The 15,781-nt window shown below is 36.3% G+C and overlaps 1 protein-coding gene across 2 annotated transcripts in view; it reads right to left on the bottom strand.

Moving 5' to 3' along the window:
- Window positions 1-10,443: 10,443 nt before the first annotated feature.
- srgap3 (SLIT-ROBO Rho GTPase activating protein 3) overlaps window positions 10,444-15,781 on the bottom strand; it is a 122,253-nt gene continuing 116,915 nt past the window's right edge. For both annotated transcript variants that reach the window (XM_067460155.1, XM_067460156.1), the window contains exon 22: window positions 10,444-14,507. In XM_067460155.1, the coding sequence (XP_067316256.1) occupies window positions 14,070-14,507 (438 nt within the window). In that variant the 3' untranslated portion in view covers window positions 10,444-14,069. The remainder of the gene's footprint in view (window positions 14,508-15,781) is intronic.

Here is a 15,781-nt window from a genome sequence, read left to right as displayed (position 1 = left end):
GGCTTTTGATAACTACATGATGACTTTTAACTCTCACTGAGTTATTGTATATTGAAGAGTTGGAACTTGGACTGATGATAAATAATAAATCAATTCACTGCTCTACTCAAAATGTATCTCACACAGTTTGCATGCATTACAATGACAATCCATCTATCATTTCTGTTATCTCGGCTCCACTTTTGCCAACAATAACACATTTACAAACTTTGCATGCTATTGTTGATATCCTGCCAATAAACTTTCAGAGTGGTTTGTTTTGTCTTGTCTCGAGTGAGTCATAGTTAACATACATTTGCAACTTACAGTGCATCACCAGCCGGCCTACACAATCAATCAATTCATTAGTTCGAAATGAATGTTTAAACGGTGTCTAAATTCCTTTTGCGTTACACTTTTTATTCTGCTCTTTTGTGTTTCTTACCCTTCTTTGAACTTGGAATCTAAATCCCATAAACATGAAAGAACATAAATATACAGCAGACAAAGAGGAAGAGATGTCTAAATGATCTTTTTCTCTGGAAAAAGTTATGTTCCCAAGGCCCTGGCTCATATAAAATGACACATCCCATTAGAAGACTGGCCGAGCAGAATGTGTTATCTCCATTTTCAATAAAATAAAATAAATGCTAGCCTAAAAAACCTCTCAAGCTTAATGAAGACAAGTAAACAGTGCTAAAGAAAGAGCAAAGAAACTACAATGATAACAGAAACACAAATTAGAAAGACTTCAAGAATTAGAAATAAGAACAACACTACACAAAATGTATAAAGTAGCCAAATGTCATTTTAAAAAACACTGCCCTATAACCCTAGGCGTCATTTTTCGACTAGCATGGTACTCCATTAATTTCAATCAGAAACCTTTGGCATCATGGACAGACATGTTGGGCATGGGAACGTTATTGTCATGATGAAATTATATTGGATTATGATTTTGCTATTATGAAATGTTTGCGTGTGATTCTCAATTTAATCAGGCAGCATAATATTGTATTTACATTTATTTTATTTACGCTATTTATACAAATTGTAACACTTTTTTATAGTCTATGGTTGTAACCCAACCCATCCCTAAACCTACCCATTTGTGTATCATATGATATAAAACACAGGATATAACAGGCAGCTACGACTGCATGCACAATTTATTTAAAAAGTACAAATATTCCAGGTGTTCCGAGGCCAAACAATTGATTGTGTGAAGGAAAACCCCAAAAGCGATCAGCGTCTTCATCACGTTACATCAGATTTTATAGTGAAATTGCATTGGCTCTCGTGTCTTGTGACCAATTGCTTTATAATGTCAGCTTTAATTGTAAAATTCTCTGTTCTTTTTACATGAAGATATCGTATAACTTCAGAAGACTTGGAATGTAATGTGAGTTAATGCTTTTACACTGTTTTGGTAAGTTTTGACAATACGGGTGACAGTACTTTAATTTGCCTGTTGTGTTTTATGTTGCAAGAAGTGGGTAGGAGTTGGGCTAGTTGCTCCAAAATATATAAGTTGCCTATAAATATTCATAAAATCATGTCTGCTTTTACAAAAGCAAACAATTTAATGCATCTTTATCTGACACTTTGGGCAAACAACTGAAATGAATGGAGTAGACTACCCTGCGCGTCTTCACTTGACCACGCTTCAAATTGGTTGAAACTAAATATTCATTTATTCTTATCAAAGTTTTTGTTGTTGTTGTAAAAACAGTGCAGCTCTCGTCGTGGTGCTCACATGAACAGCATCAGCTCTTGTAGATCTCGAGAGCGCTGCACTGTTTACAACGTTAACGGTGTAGGAGACAGACTATTAGACAGACGTTATTTTTGTTTGTTTGTGAGCACAAAAGTGTTCTCATTGCTTCATAAAATTAAGGTTGAACCAGTGGAGTCACATGGACTATTTTAACAATGTTTTATACCTTTCTGGGCCTTGAAAGTTACAAATTAAATAGCTGTCTACGGAGGGGTAAGAGAGCTCTCAGATTTCATAAAAAAATTAATTTGTGTTCCGAAGATGAACAAAGCTCTTACGGGTTTGAAACTATATACGGGTGAGTAATTCATGAGAGAATTTTCCTTTTTGGTTGAACTAACCCTTTAAAACACATACTGACTGATCAGCACAGTGAGAGTAACCACGATACAGCTGATAGTCCAAAATCTCTACCGGCTGACAAATGTCTACTGGTTAATCATGTCTACCGGTATTGCCCACTCCCTACATGTGATATTTATGAAATAGTTTTTGTACAGTCCCAGCGATCACACAAGTGAAAATAGTGTATATATGTATATATCTGTCCATCACGTACAGCTATAATTTTACTGTCTTTGGATTTCACAATTTGATGTATTTTTTTTTTTTTTTGAAAAAAAGGTTTTATAATGATAGTACATTATGCATTCCTGATGGCAATTTTCCTTAAGGGTTTTCCATTAGCACACTAACTGCCAGCAGTTCATTTATCCCAATAAAGTAAAAATGAGAGGCAATAAGAAAGTGAAAGAAATTATCATAACATTTCCTGTTCTGACATAAACACTAACAATTAATTTTAATTACAGCGAATGTGCTCATTTGCTTGCTTAACATCACAGAGAAAAAGCCAAATTAGAGAAACTTTCTCAAAATTTTCTTTTCAGGTCCTCTTGTAGCAGTTGTACACAACCCATGTTGATTTAAACCAGGCCATTTTATTATAGCTGATGGATTATTGATGAAAAAAATAGCATGAAATAATTATAGTTAATGTACATTGAACCCAGATCCCGAAGTGTATCTATAAATGACTTAAATCATGTGTATTTGTTCAGATTTATTGAGTCGAAAGTTCTGTTTGTGTGGCTGCCAATGCATGTGGAGTTTACATGAACCACAACTTATTTTTGCCCCTGATCTATTGCTGTCTGTGTTTCCATTACGGTCTAAAGTACCATGGAAATTAGTCTGGCGACATGCCACTGTGTGCAGCTTTACCGTTCCCACTGGATTTCGTCCTCCTCATTTAAGCTTAATAAAACCCGAACCTCTTCGTCATTCCATCAGTCCATTGTGCAACCTCCAACAGCACCAATGCGAGAGGATCCTGCAGCTCTAACTCCGGCTTTTGTCCCCTTTGCTCCTTCTCAGCCCGTCGACCTGACAGCTGCGCCTGGGCTGGTCCCCCTTTTGGCTCCACCAGAGACCCTCGGCCTTCCGGCTTCACCGGGTTCCCTCATCACATCTGCTCCCTATAGTCACTATACTTCCGAGACTTACGGGTGGGCCGCTGCACCACGTCCCTCCACTCCTACGGCTGCAGTGTGTTCCTCCTTCACTTTGGCCTCTGTCTTCCATCACACCGGCTCCACCTCAGCTCTCGGGTACTCTGGCTCCACCTCCGATGCTTGTCAGTGCAGCTTCGCCGAACCAGCAATGTTACTTGGTTCCACCAGCCCTCTGTCTGTGCCTATATCCATCGGCCTCGTCTCCTGTGGTCATCCCCCAGCCGTCTTCATCCACAGCTCCATCTTGGCTCCTACCTCCCTTGACCCTGCCGTGGGCTGTCGTCACTGCTGAGCTCTGGGTCTGCACCTTCTGACCACTCCTCCCGTCTTTAATCCCATGGATGCCCACACCATCTATTCCTCCGTGGAGCCTGCCTGCAGACCTCCTCCTCAACCTCCTCCTAAACTCTCACCTCTCTTCCTTCTGTATCTCCTTTACAGTGCGAGGTTATATTCACAGTTAAGTTTAGTTTGTTTAGTTATCATGGACTTTTAGTTTGCATTCATTCGTTTCTGTCTTCCTTTGTTCGTATTTTCCTGTTCCTTGTTTGTAACCTTGGTCACTGTGATTAGTTTGTTTCTGTCCAGTTGTGTTTGATTAATAACCTCGTTTGTATTTACTACTTAAGTTGTACTTTTCTTTCACTCTGTGTCCGGTCACCTCTGCATTAAAGAGATAGTTCACCTAAAAATGAAAATTCTGTCATAATTTACTCGCCCCCATGTTGTTCCAAACCTGTTTGAGTTTCTTTCTTCTGTCTAACACAAAAGAAGATATTTGGAAAAATGTTTTTAACCAAGCAGATAGAGCAGCCATTCACTACCAGTAGGGGGAAAATACTATAGTAGTAAATGGTTGCTCTATCTGCTTTGTTGCAAACATTCTTCCAAATATCTTCTTTTGTGTTCAGCAGAAGACAGAAACTCAAACAGGTTTGGAACAACTTGAGGGTGAGTAAATGACAGAATTATCATTTTTGGGTGAACTATCTCTTTAAGTGTGTTTTGCTGTTGCCTGTTTGCCTGCCTGTTGGAATGGTATTATTAAACTTTTGTGTTTTAAGAAATGTATTCTACGTCCTCGTCTGTGTTCCTGCATTCACCCGTGACAGAGACATTTAATTTAGCCAAAATAACTAGTCCTTATCATTCTACCCACAATAATAATAGCATAAAAAAACATTTGTTTTATTTGTTTCATTCAAATAATAAGACATTGGCTCTCTTCGCTGGCGTGATGCTCTGCAATCTAATCGATCTAGTCGAAATGCTTAAAGAAAGCTACTCAGAATTCAGAGTTGACAGAGAGCAGCCATCATATGATCACCCCTAGAATATAGGTGGAATATCTTGGTTTCATAACCTTAAGTGTTGATTCTGGGCCGAATTAAGCTGTCAAATCATCACACTCTATATTTCAGGTAGAGGAGAGGTAGGAATGGCAACTTAGGTTACCCATTCTGTCCTCTTTCTAATCTGTCCTAGAGCCAATCATGTCACCCAAAGCGTGACTGCGGGGCATTTCGAAAACTTGGTGGACAGCATTTTAAAGTGTTGGTTAGTCAAACAAATTCAGAATGATTGACTTTAATTTCTAATAAAATTGTAATTTTTTGTTTACATATAGACCACAAGACATAATAATAACATCCAGTTCAAAAGGTAACATATGCTTGATTCTTAATAATGAGCGTTACATGGACGATCAAACGTTGCAAACATTCACTGATGCTCAAGTCAACACAACATTGGGTAAACATTTGAACAGGATGATTGGATATTGTACTTGTCTTATTTAAAGATCCTAATTTGTATTACTGCGACACAAAATACTTAGATATTTTCCAAAGGCAAAGTAAGAACAATTATACCCCCCCCCCCCCCCCGTGCAAATGTTTACACCCCCCTACATTTTTATGCATTATGGAGCATCAGTAAATGTTTTCACTATGTATAATAGTTGTGCATGAGTCCCTCAGTGTGAAAATCTCAGTGGATCAGTGGATCTAAAAAATCATACACTGCTGGAAGGGGTTAAAATATGCAGAATTTGCTGAAAAACACACAAATGTGTAGTACATGGACAAACTGTGTCCAGAACCGGACCTGGGGGTAAGCAGATAAAGCATCAAATTTTCATTTTTGGGTGAACTATCCCTTTAAACCTGTTCTTCTAGCCATACTTGAATAATGCATTATACATTGTTGTGAGGCTATTCTTCCCTCTTGCCATGTGTTGGTCTTGAATGTCAGTTTTACGCTGTTTTGAAGGGTCTGTCTGAACATGTATCCACCCTACCAAGCCCTGCTGTCATAACACTTCATACTTCACAACCACAAGAGAGGAAACACTTTTATTTTTATAAAAGGATCGAGTGCACGGGAGGAAAACCTAAACATATACTGTATCATGGAAGATAACTGTTACCTATTCTTAGCCGTCAGAGAAACAGTCCATATACTAACCCCTGCATCATTCAAGATATTATTACAAACACATTACAAAGGTGAGTATATGCTCTGTATGCTCTGACAGTGTTATGTAATAGTTATCCTACTACACTAGCCTATATCATTTAATGATGTTGTAAACGTATAATAATATTCATAAATATACATCTAGGCCCCTGCATAGTTATTTACAGTGTAAAATACACCCGTTCAAGCAATAGTACAAAGGTGTGATGGTATCCACAAAAACATGGTTAATATTTTAACCACAAATGAACCATGGTATTTCTAGTAAAATTATGGTTATACAATAAAACAAAAACAAAAAACATGGCTGCTACACTTTTTACTATAAAACCATCGATAATTTTCGTAAGTGATTAATTTTCCTCACAATGTCTTTAACATTGGGAAGAGGGAGGCTGTATGGATTAAGAAGTTTAGGGCTAATAAATGAAGAGACTGAAAGGAGAGAGCGTGATAGTATTTTTCATGTTTACGTCTTGTTTATTAAGAGTCCCTCATGTGTAACAAATGGGATTTTGTTTATCTACACTCCATGCCTGATTGGCTGCCTATATTGTGTAGCATTATGACAAATTAATAACTGATTGGCGAGTATCTCGCTATTGCACTCAGAGAAAATCAAAATGCACTTTGAAAGACATCAGACTTACTGTGGGCTTAATGCGTCCATTTATTGGCTCAGTTTTGACCACATTTGGTGTCATATATAACCCATACAAAAATGTTCTGTATTTCAAAGACTACCCGTCGACTAGCACCCACAGCCCATCTTCTCCTGCCATCTAGTGGCTGGATTCTGTACTGCAAGTAGGAGTATCTTGCACTGATGCAAGCGCAGTCTAGTAAATAATGGATCTCACGAAATATCCAGGTTACAAGAACAACAAAAAACCTTGGCACTTACCAAAAGGGTCCCATTAGATCGCGTAACTTAATGCATTAACTTCCATTAACTAACAATAAAAATTACCTTTGTTACAGTACCGGGTATATTTAATAATCACTGTTAGCATTAGTTAGGCTAGTAAAAATACAACTGTTCATTGTTAGTTCATGTCACCTCAGGTCCATTCAATAATATTAACAGATGCAGCTTTTGAGTTTAATAATGTATTAGTAAAAATGTTGGAATTAACATTAGCTAAAAATAATAAACGCTTCATGTTAATTAGTTTAGTTTATTAATGTTAGCAAATGGAAGTATGGAATATATATATATATATATATATATATATATATATATATATATATATATATATATATATATATATATATATATATATATATATATATATATATAAAAATGGAATATATATATATACTAATATATATAAATGGAATATATACCAAAATAATTAGCATTATTATTATTATTATTTGCACAAAGAAAATTATCATTAATTTTGTGACATTAATGACACCTGTGTCAATTAAGCACACCTAATTAAGAATACAATTTGACTGAAAATATAAATTTTAACAAAATAGATTGTAATTGTTTATATACAATTGCAAGTATGCTAACCCTTTGCAGAAACTGAATCATTTGAACAAAATAAGAGGGATAATTATTTCGTGCTGTCCTGAATAAGATATTTTACATACAAAATGGGTACATATCCACAAGACAAAAAAAAAAAAAAAAAAAACAACATTGATTTTTCAAGTGTGTCGTTACCTGGATGATCCATGGCTGTTTTTTTCCTTTTGTGATGGTTGATAAGTCTCTTGTTTGTCCTGAGCGGTTAAACTGACCAACATTCTTCAGAACAATCCTCCAGGTCCTGGACATTCTTCAGTTTTCCAGCATCTTTTGCACATTTTGAACCCTTTCCAGCAGTGACTGTGAGATTTTGAGATCCATTTGACTCAAACACAACTATTAGAAAAGGTTCAAACATCGACTGATGCTCCAGAAGGAAACACGACTCATTAAGAGCTGAGGGGGGAAAACTGTTTGTCCAAATTGTTCTTTTTTCGTTTAAGTATCAAAACTTTTTTTTGGCAGACAAATTAAGTAAAATTTGCCTTGATCTTCAAATTCAATAAGTTTTTACCCCAAAAGATGATGAAAAACTGAAGAATGTGCAGGATCGGAGGATTGTTGAAGAACATTGGTCTGTTTAATTACTCAGGATAAACAAGAGACTCATGAACAACCATACAAAATAAAAGAAAAGCCGTGGATCAGCCAGGTAACGACACAGTATTGAAAATCAATGGTTCATAAAAAATCAATTTTATTTTTTATCAAATCATTTTAATAAATTCAGCTATATTTGGACTAGGCATGTGCCGATATCAATTTTTCATGTTGCGATTTAATTGCTGAAGTTTTATCACGATATATGGTATTATCACGATATTGAAATAAGTTGCAAAAAAAAAAGTGTTGCCATAGCATAACAGCTTTAAGAACTATTTTTGTAATAACAAAAATAACTGAATGTTTAAATTCAATAATCCACCAAAAATATATACAGCTCTGGAAAAAAATTAAGAGACCACTTAACATTGAGAAATCAATGAGAAATCAATGAGAAATCATGTTAAGTGGTCTCTTGATTTTTTTCAGAGCTGTAAAAGTACAATTTTCAAACAGATTAAAGTGCAAAAGAATCAGGCTATAAAGTACAACAGGTAACAAATGAATATAAGGTCTCATTACTCAATGCATTAATTAAGATTGAGCAATAGCTACATTAGCTTTAATGGACCTAGTTATTTTAGGTCCATTAAAAAAGTTTTTTTTTAATTATTATTATTTTAATGTTATTAAACAGTAACTATAAATGAACATTACTTAGAATGATTAATTATAAGTGTTTTTCATTGTTAATTTGGTAATAACGAATTAACATGTTAACTAATGAAGTATAGCCTAGTATGTCTCAAAGTTTTACTGAACAATAACAAATAATTAGAACAGTTCTAATTATTAGGGCATGTTGTAGTCCAGATTAAAACATAAAAATGTTTAAGTTTGAAAATAAATACCCTATTAAGTCTTTAAGTATTAAGTATTTGGTGCTGTGATGAACAACATTGAGTGAGATTACAAAAAAACGAATGGATGTTTTAAAAACTACACGCGTTTTTTTTTTTGTTTTTTTTTTGCGGGGTTTCCGGGGTAATCGCAGCATTCTGCAGTTCATCAGCGCCCTCTGCTGTCACTGAGCGGCACTTCAGCAGCGCGTCTCCTTCACTCCCATTTACACCTGTGCGCTTCCCTTTGAAGCAGAATAGCGGTTTTGAGCATTTATACAGTTGATGGGTAAAGTATTATTGAGTGCATTATAAAAAAATTATAAATTGTTAATAAATTATTATTTACGATATTTTAAAGTGCCCACGATAACAATATTGTGCATATTCATTATCGTGATAAATCGCTTTATCGAAAATCGGCACATGTCTAATTTGGACTATATGTAAGAAAATGTATGTAAAATATCTTATTCAGGACAGCACTAAATAAAAAATAAGGCATTTTGTGTATCTCATTTTGTTAAACTGTCACAGATTCTGCAAGCGGTTCACAATTTCTTGTAACTTTATACATGTTCTTTTTAAAAAGCCTTATGACATATTATTATTAATACAAATATATTATGAATTATTATTCTAACGTGTTATACTTATATTAATTTGGGAGTATAGAAATAAGTAATGTTTATTAAAATATTTTATTTAAATATTGTATTGCTCTTTGGGCTGAAAATTCTGGCTATTACAAATTTTCATGCAAGAACTAAGCGGGTGTGGTACATATATTATGCTGCATTATGAATACAAGCCTATGAAATGGGCTTCAACCAACCTATTTCAACAACAAAACAAAAAAATGACAACAATTAAATATAAGGTTAAAAAAATGTATTTATTTGGACTTAAGAATGGTTGACATCCAAATAGTGGGATGGTGTAGGATAACATCACAGGGGGGTAATCCAACCATTCAAACACTCATTTAAGAACAGCATCACTAGACAAAAAGTGTTTAGAGGAGGAAAAAAAACGACAGTTTTCACAACCCACTACTACAGACAGACGGCACTTTTGTCCTGTTGAACATTGTGTCCAGAGAAGAAGAGAGCCTATTTTTTTCTGTTATCTTAGCGTATACAATAAAGACCCACTGTGGCATACGTACAATACACTCCCAATGTAGCATACATTCCCAAAACATACTTCCAGTAACATCACATACAGTCTATTAAGTACAGGGATGCACCAAGTGCCTTAGAAATCGTGCAAGTACCATACAACAACCTATTATCAGACCAACACGGTCTTAAATACTGCAATGCAGGTCGGGTAGAAGATTTAACTCAACAGCAAAAGTATACGCTTTTCACAGCACAGCCTTGAGTTCACTGGCAGAGGAGAGATAAACAGAGATTGATGACACAACATGGATCAAAAGGCCAGGACTATTTTAGTATGTTACGGGTGGCAGTTTCTGTAAACTTGATGTCATTTATTATCAAACATCGGCTCGTTACACAAGCGCTACTATACAGAGCTGCACAGCAGACACGTGAGAACGTAATGCACTGATTTTCCCAGAAGAACGAGCAGAAGTCTGATACTCAAGTATTTCAAATCATAACACTCAAAGGCATGATTACAGCATGAGGAAAGACAGTGTATGAAGATCCACGGGTGTGAATTTCTCAACATAAATTGATTTGGTGCATGGCTGCTAGTGCAAGCTAGAGTTAAGAATGCCTACAATGACACTTAAACGGGAAATGTGGTAAGAGTATCGCATTTGTCCCAAAAAAGCTTCAAGTCCGCAAAATCTTGTATTTTTTTTTTCTGTTTTTTTTTTTTCCTGCGCAGTGTCAATGAATGAGCAATACCAGCATTGACCAACAGAGGGAGACTATGAGCAGGGACAGGCCAATTAAGGCCACCAGAGGGCAGTATTTGTCTTAGCCCTTTTGTTTACATGGTAAATCCACACTAAACAAGACTTAAAGAGATAGTTCACCCCCCCAAAAAAATACTATGGCTGTCAATGGTGTCCATCAACTGATTGGTTACTGACATTCTACAAAATATATTTTGTGTTCAGCAGAAGAAAGACATTCATACAGGTTTGGAACAACTTGAGAGTGAGCAAATGATGACAGAATAAAAATGAAAAAAATCGGGTGAACTATCCCTTTAACTGGTACTGCAAGGGTTCCCACACATTTATTATTATTATGATTTTTAATTCAATTCATTCATGATTACTGGATACAGATGTATTAGTAGTAGAAGTATTAACACTTTTTTCCTTTTTTCTATAGAATTATTATTTTTTTGCCAATTTATTATTTTTGAGAGCAAGAAAAATGCATACACCTTTATTATTTACTATAGAAATTGGTATAATTTTTCATCTTCAAGGCCTGAAAATCTAAATTCTTCAATTCCCTGATATTTCCCGGTTTTCTATGACCATGGAAACTTTGTACTGCAAATCACAAATGGATGACCCAAGAAGTCAGTTTTATACAGTGAATTATGAATTATGCTGTATATAGAATTAAGTCATTGTCCATAACAAAACAATGTTTATCTATCCAATGAATTATTTCCGGGCTGAGAATAACAAGAAATTGCCATAATGTTTTCACTGACTTTCATTTGAATGATTTTGAGATCTTAGCATGACCCCAAAAAATCTGTTTTATACATTGAATTATGCATGATTTCTTTCTGTAAATAGAATTAAGCCCTCATCCGTACAGGTGTAATTATGCGGAAGTGTCATGACTGAATTCAAATGAACACCCAGAAATAGATAAGCGCCCTTACGATCGTAAATAATAGTCTTAACGCATGTCATGTGTTTAAATGGTGCCTACAGGGTGTGATATGCTGAGATATTAGAACAAAATTAGAATCACTTCCTGAGATGAGCCTAATCCTTGCAGCTACACACCCAGTTTCCTTTGGCTCCCTTGTGGCTGAAGGCTAATGTGTTTAGGGACAGTGTTTTGTATCTAGGAAAAGGCACCACTATTAGTCTTTGAACAGTGTTGCTTATCGGTTAAAGAGAAGCACGTGCGCGTCGGTCTCCCTCACATGCGGACAACAGGCTCATGCTACTATAAAGCTGAGGAATTCAGACAGAAGCTAATTACCAGTCTTCGCAAAATCATTCGAGCTGGCAGAAACAGGACACGGGAGTCTCGGAAGTGATTTTTTGAATGCTCCTAACGCAAGAGTAAATCAGTATGGCACCAATGAGAAATGTAAGACTAATGCAGACACATGATGTAACAACTCAAGCATGACTTCAAATGCGAATCTAGAAAAAGGTATTGTGCGTAGTAACAGTACTGTTTTCTTAAGCCACACTATCTCTCGCATACGGTCACTCTGATTGGACAACGTGAAGTGGCAAATCCTAAGGCAAACCGCAAACGTAAAATCATGAGATTAAAGCTTTGGGCTCAGTGTATTTAAGGGGATATCTAGGTCAGTCGGGCAAATTTTGTTCACGACTGGGTATTCCCTCTTCAAGCACAGCTCAGGGAGGAGGGGTAACGCTGAAGATGAACCGGAGATGATATGACAGAATGGGGGCAGTGAAGCTTCTCTTGTTGGAGCTGGTTTCTCTAGGCTATTGAATATGTAGATCGGGAGGAGGGTTCTGTACTTCACCAGAGAACGTGCGGGATGGATTTACAAATGTGTCATTCATTACACTGGGATATACTCTGTACTATGTATATTATAATATATCTGACATAAACCAGACTGTTTTTGGGCGAATCTCTCAACAAGATGTCCGGATTATGCCAAAGCCAAAAAATAGAAAAATATATTTTGCATTAGAAAATTAAATATTTAGATCAGGTGGAGGGATCTGAACCTCACCAGAAAGAGTGCGGCATGGGTTTATAAATGTAGCATTTGTCACGATTGTAAATATGATGTACTTCATATTTGAAATACAAACAAAAGAAAAGGGGAAAGGGGGGGGGGGGGGGGGTATGAAATATGTCCAGGTCATCCCAAAACCAAAAGAAAATAAATATTAAAAAATATATTTTGCATAAGAAAATGAGACTTATCTTGAGGATTTATGCATTATGATATTATTATAGTGTGAAATAATCACATTTTCACAACAAATTCTCATTAAAATATGACATGGACACATTGTTTGATTCACCCTTTTGACGTCCCCAACACGTTTGTGTACCATCTGGTTATTTTCGTAAGAATTAATATTCATATAATCAGTTACCAGAGTATATATTAAAGGATATAAACATGTAATTGATGGATGTTTGCGATGACATTGAGGGAGCTCATGGGAATACCCTAAAACCATGTGACGTGTAGAATGAAGCATTTAAATGCATAAATTCAGCATGAAGAACTACTTTTTTGTTTTAGGAAAAAAATAGAACACTCCCCAAAATATTATTAATATTAATGGCTCAGACTGACTATTGGTTCATTATTTGTTTGCGTATTGGTTGTATAAGCTTTTGCCATTCTAGTCTCCCTGCCTGGTCATGTCCTCGGCTGTACAAAAAAAGAATATACCCAAAATGTATATACAAGTAAAACTACATTTTACCACAGGTTTCTTACAATTAGTTGGTATATTGGATTTCTGCATCTCATATATGTATACAGCTTGGCTATGTTGTTACTTAGATGTATATCGCGTAATCTACAAACGAAAGGCATTACAAGTTCAAGTACAGTATATCTCTATTTACAACAGCTCAAAGGTAGCTGGCCATGTTAGACAGTCTTTGAGTGACCGTTTGGTTCTATTATATGTACAGTCCAGTTCATGAGGGAGGGACTTATCGCTTATCTTAGAACAGTCCTCCAATGAGAGTTTATTTACTCCTGAATAACAGAACTCTTCTGGCCAACCAGTGCAGAGAGTAACAAATGCGTTTAATCTTGCTAATAATAAAGTTCACATAAGAATAAGAAGGCCAAAAAGGACAACTTAATATTAATTCTGAGGTAAAATTAATAATAATAAAAAAAAAACAAGAAGATTTTATATAATGTTGCATTCAATTTACCCTAGAAAAGCTTCTTATGTCTCTTTCACTGAGAGGACAGGACATGTTGGAAAGAACAGAATGGAAGGGGGGTGATCACCTGAGCCTGGCTCAACTCGTATCATCCACAACCACACGTGCAGACCACTAGGTTTCAGCTTCAGACTCTTCTAGGCTCAAAATATACATCTGAAAATGAAATGAAAAGCGCTCCTGAACTTCCTTGCTGGAGCATCATGCCCCGGTTTGCCCTCACCGGCACAGGTAGCTACTCCGCACCACAGGCTACATGGTTCCAGGTTTTTCTCCTGAGTTGGCGGAGGAAGCTGCAGCGTTGCTTGCGTTGTTCGGAAAGATCTTCTCTGTGGGGGTCACGGCGGGGCTTCCCACCCCAGAGGAGCTGGAGCTGCTGGAGCGGTGCTGCGTGGGCGGGGGTCGCGCGGGTCTCATAGGTGGAGGTCTGAGCTGGGCTCCGGCCAATCTGGCGGACAGCGCCGGTTTAAAGGTCGTCATCATCTCGGTGGTGGAGCTGCTGCTGCGCCTCAGGGCCGCGTCCGGGTCTCGGATCATGATGGTGTGTAAAGGGCTCGCTGGCTCCGAGCTCACAGGGTTCTTGAGCGGCTCTAACGTATCCAGAACAACATCGGGAGCTTGTTTGGCTGTGTTCTGCCGCTCTAATTCACGGAGCTCATGAAGTGCAGTGTTCATTGTCTTCTCAATGTCCTGTAACAAAAATATCGCTTTTGCTTTAGTCACAGTTTTTGTCTTTTGATGAACATATTCTTTAAAGAAAGAAATGAATGGCAAAATTAGTGACCAAATTTGGAAAATTTCACTCAAAAATGGCATCTAATTTTAGTTGAAGAAAATCACATTTAAAATGAAACCAAATGCATTTTCTTCCTTAAGTAGTTGTTGGCAACAGTATGTTTTAATCAGAATTTTTGACAAAAATTACTGTATTTTAGTCATTTTTCAACTAATTTACCCGCTGAAAATAACATTTAAAAAATATAGGTGCAAGTAGCAAATAACGGGGTTAAAGCACTTTAAGGCCTTTAAGCACTTGATAAGATGTTTTAGTTAGCAAGCATGTTACCACTTTGATCATCATAATTAACAGTGAAAAGTCAAGTCATCTTGATTTATATAACGCTTTTGAATGCTGTGCTCATTTCATCCAGCTCATTTCAATTGTCATATAGTGTCAATGCGGACAGATCAGTAATATAGTTGAAATTGAAGTGTCCCCAACTGAGCAAGCCAAAAGCCAAAGGCGACGGTGGCAAGGAACCAAAACTCCTTCAGGGCAAGAATGGACCAAAAAAAAAAAACATTGGGAGAAACCAGGCTCAGTCATGGTGCCAGTTCTTCTCTGGCCGAATACAGGCAATTTACCATAGGAAATATGTTTTTTTAACGCTTTTTAACCGTTCTAGCACCGGTCCGATTGCCATAAACATTTGCATGCTTTTTTAAAATCATACGTTGCATTTGTTTACCTAGTATATTATTAAATATATAAAAAATAGTAACTATTACAGTAACTACATGTGTAAAAAAGCATATAAAAACAAACTTTTACTTGAAATAACAAATATTTCAACTTTTCCAGCTAAATTTGCAATATTTCCCATTTTCATTTACTGTAGTTTTATGAGCTTTCAAAATCTACAACTGAAATAAAATTCATAAAAAAGTTAGACTTGAAAATGAAACCGGATTAAGCTTTTGAGTTTATTTGACCATGCCCATTTTGTAAATGACACTTATAGTGTGCAAAGCTATACAACACTTTACAATGGCCAAAGTTCTATTATAGTCACTATTTACAGCCATTTTAGTAAAAGTGGCTCCACCCTTTTCTAGCGGTTAGGGACAATAAAACGAAATAATTGACAATCCTTGAAAATTTGAATGGAACTGACTGCGCGTTTACGAGAAACTGACATTCCAGCGTATGACGTAGGACGCTCCGCTAAGAATATGCTAGTAAA

The sequence above is a fragment of the Pseudorasbora parva genome, chromosome 12 (assembly GCF_024679245.1).
Source record: "Pseudorasbora parva isolate DD20220531a chromosome 12, ASM2467924v1, whole genome shotgun sequence".
NCBI lineage: Eukaryota > Metazoa > Chordata > Actinopteri > Cypriniformes > Gobionidae > Pseudorasbora > Pseudorasbora parva.
Note: the sequence above shows the minus strand (reverse complement) of the source record. Positions and strands in the feature narration are given on the sequence as shown.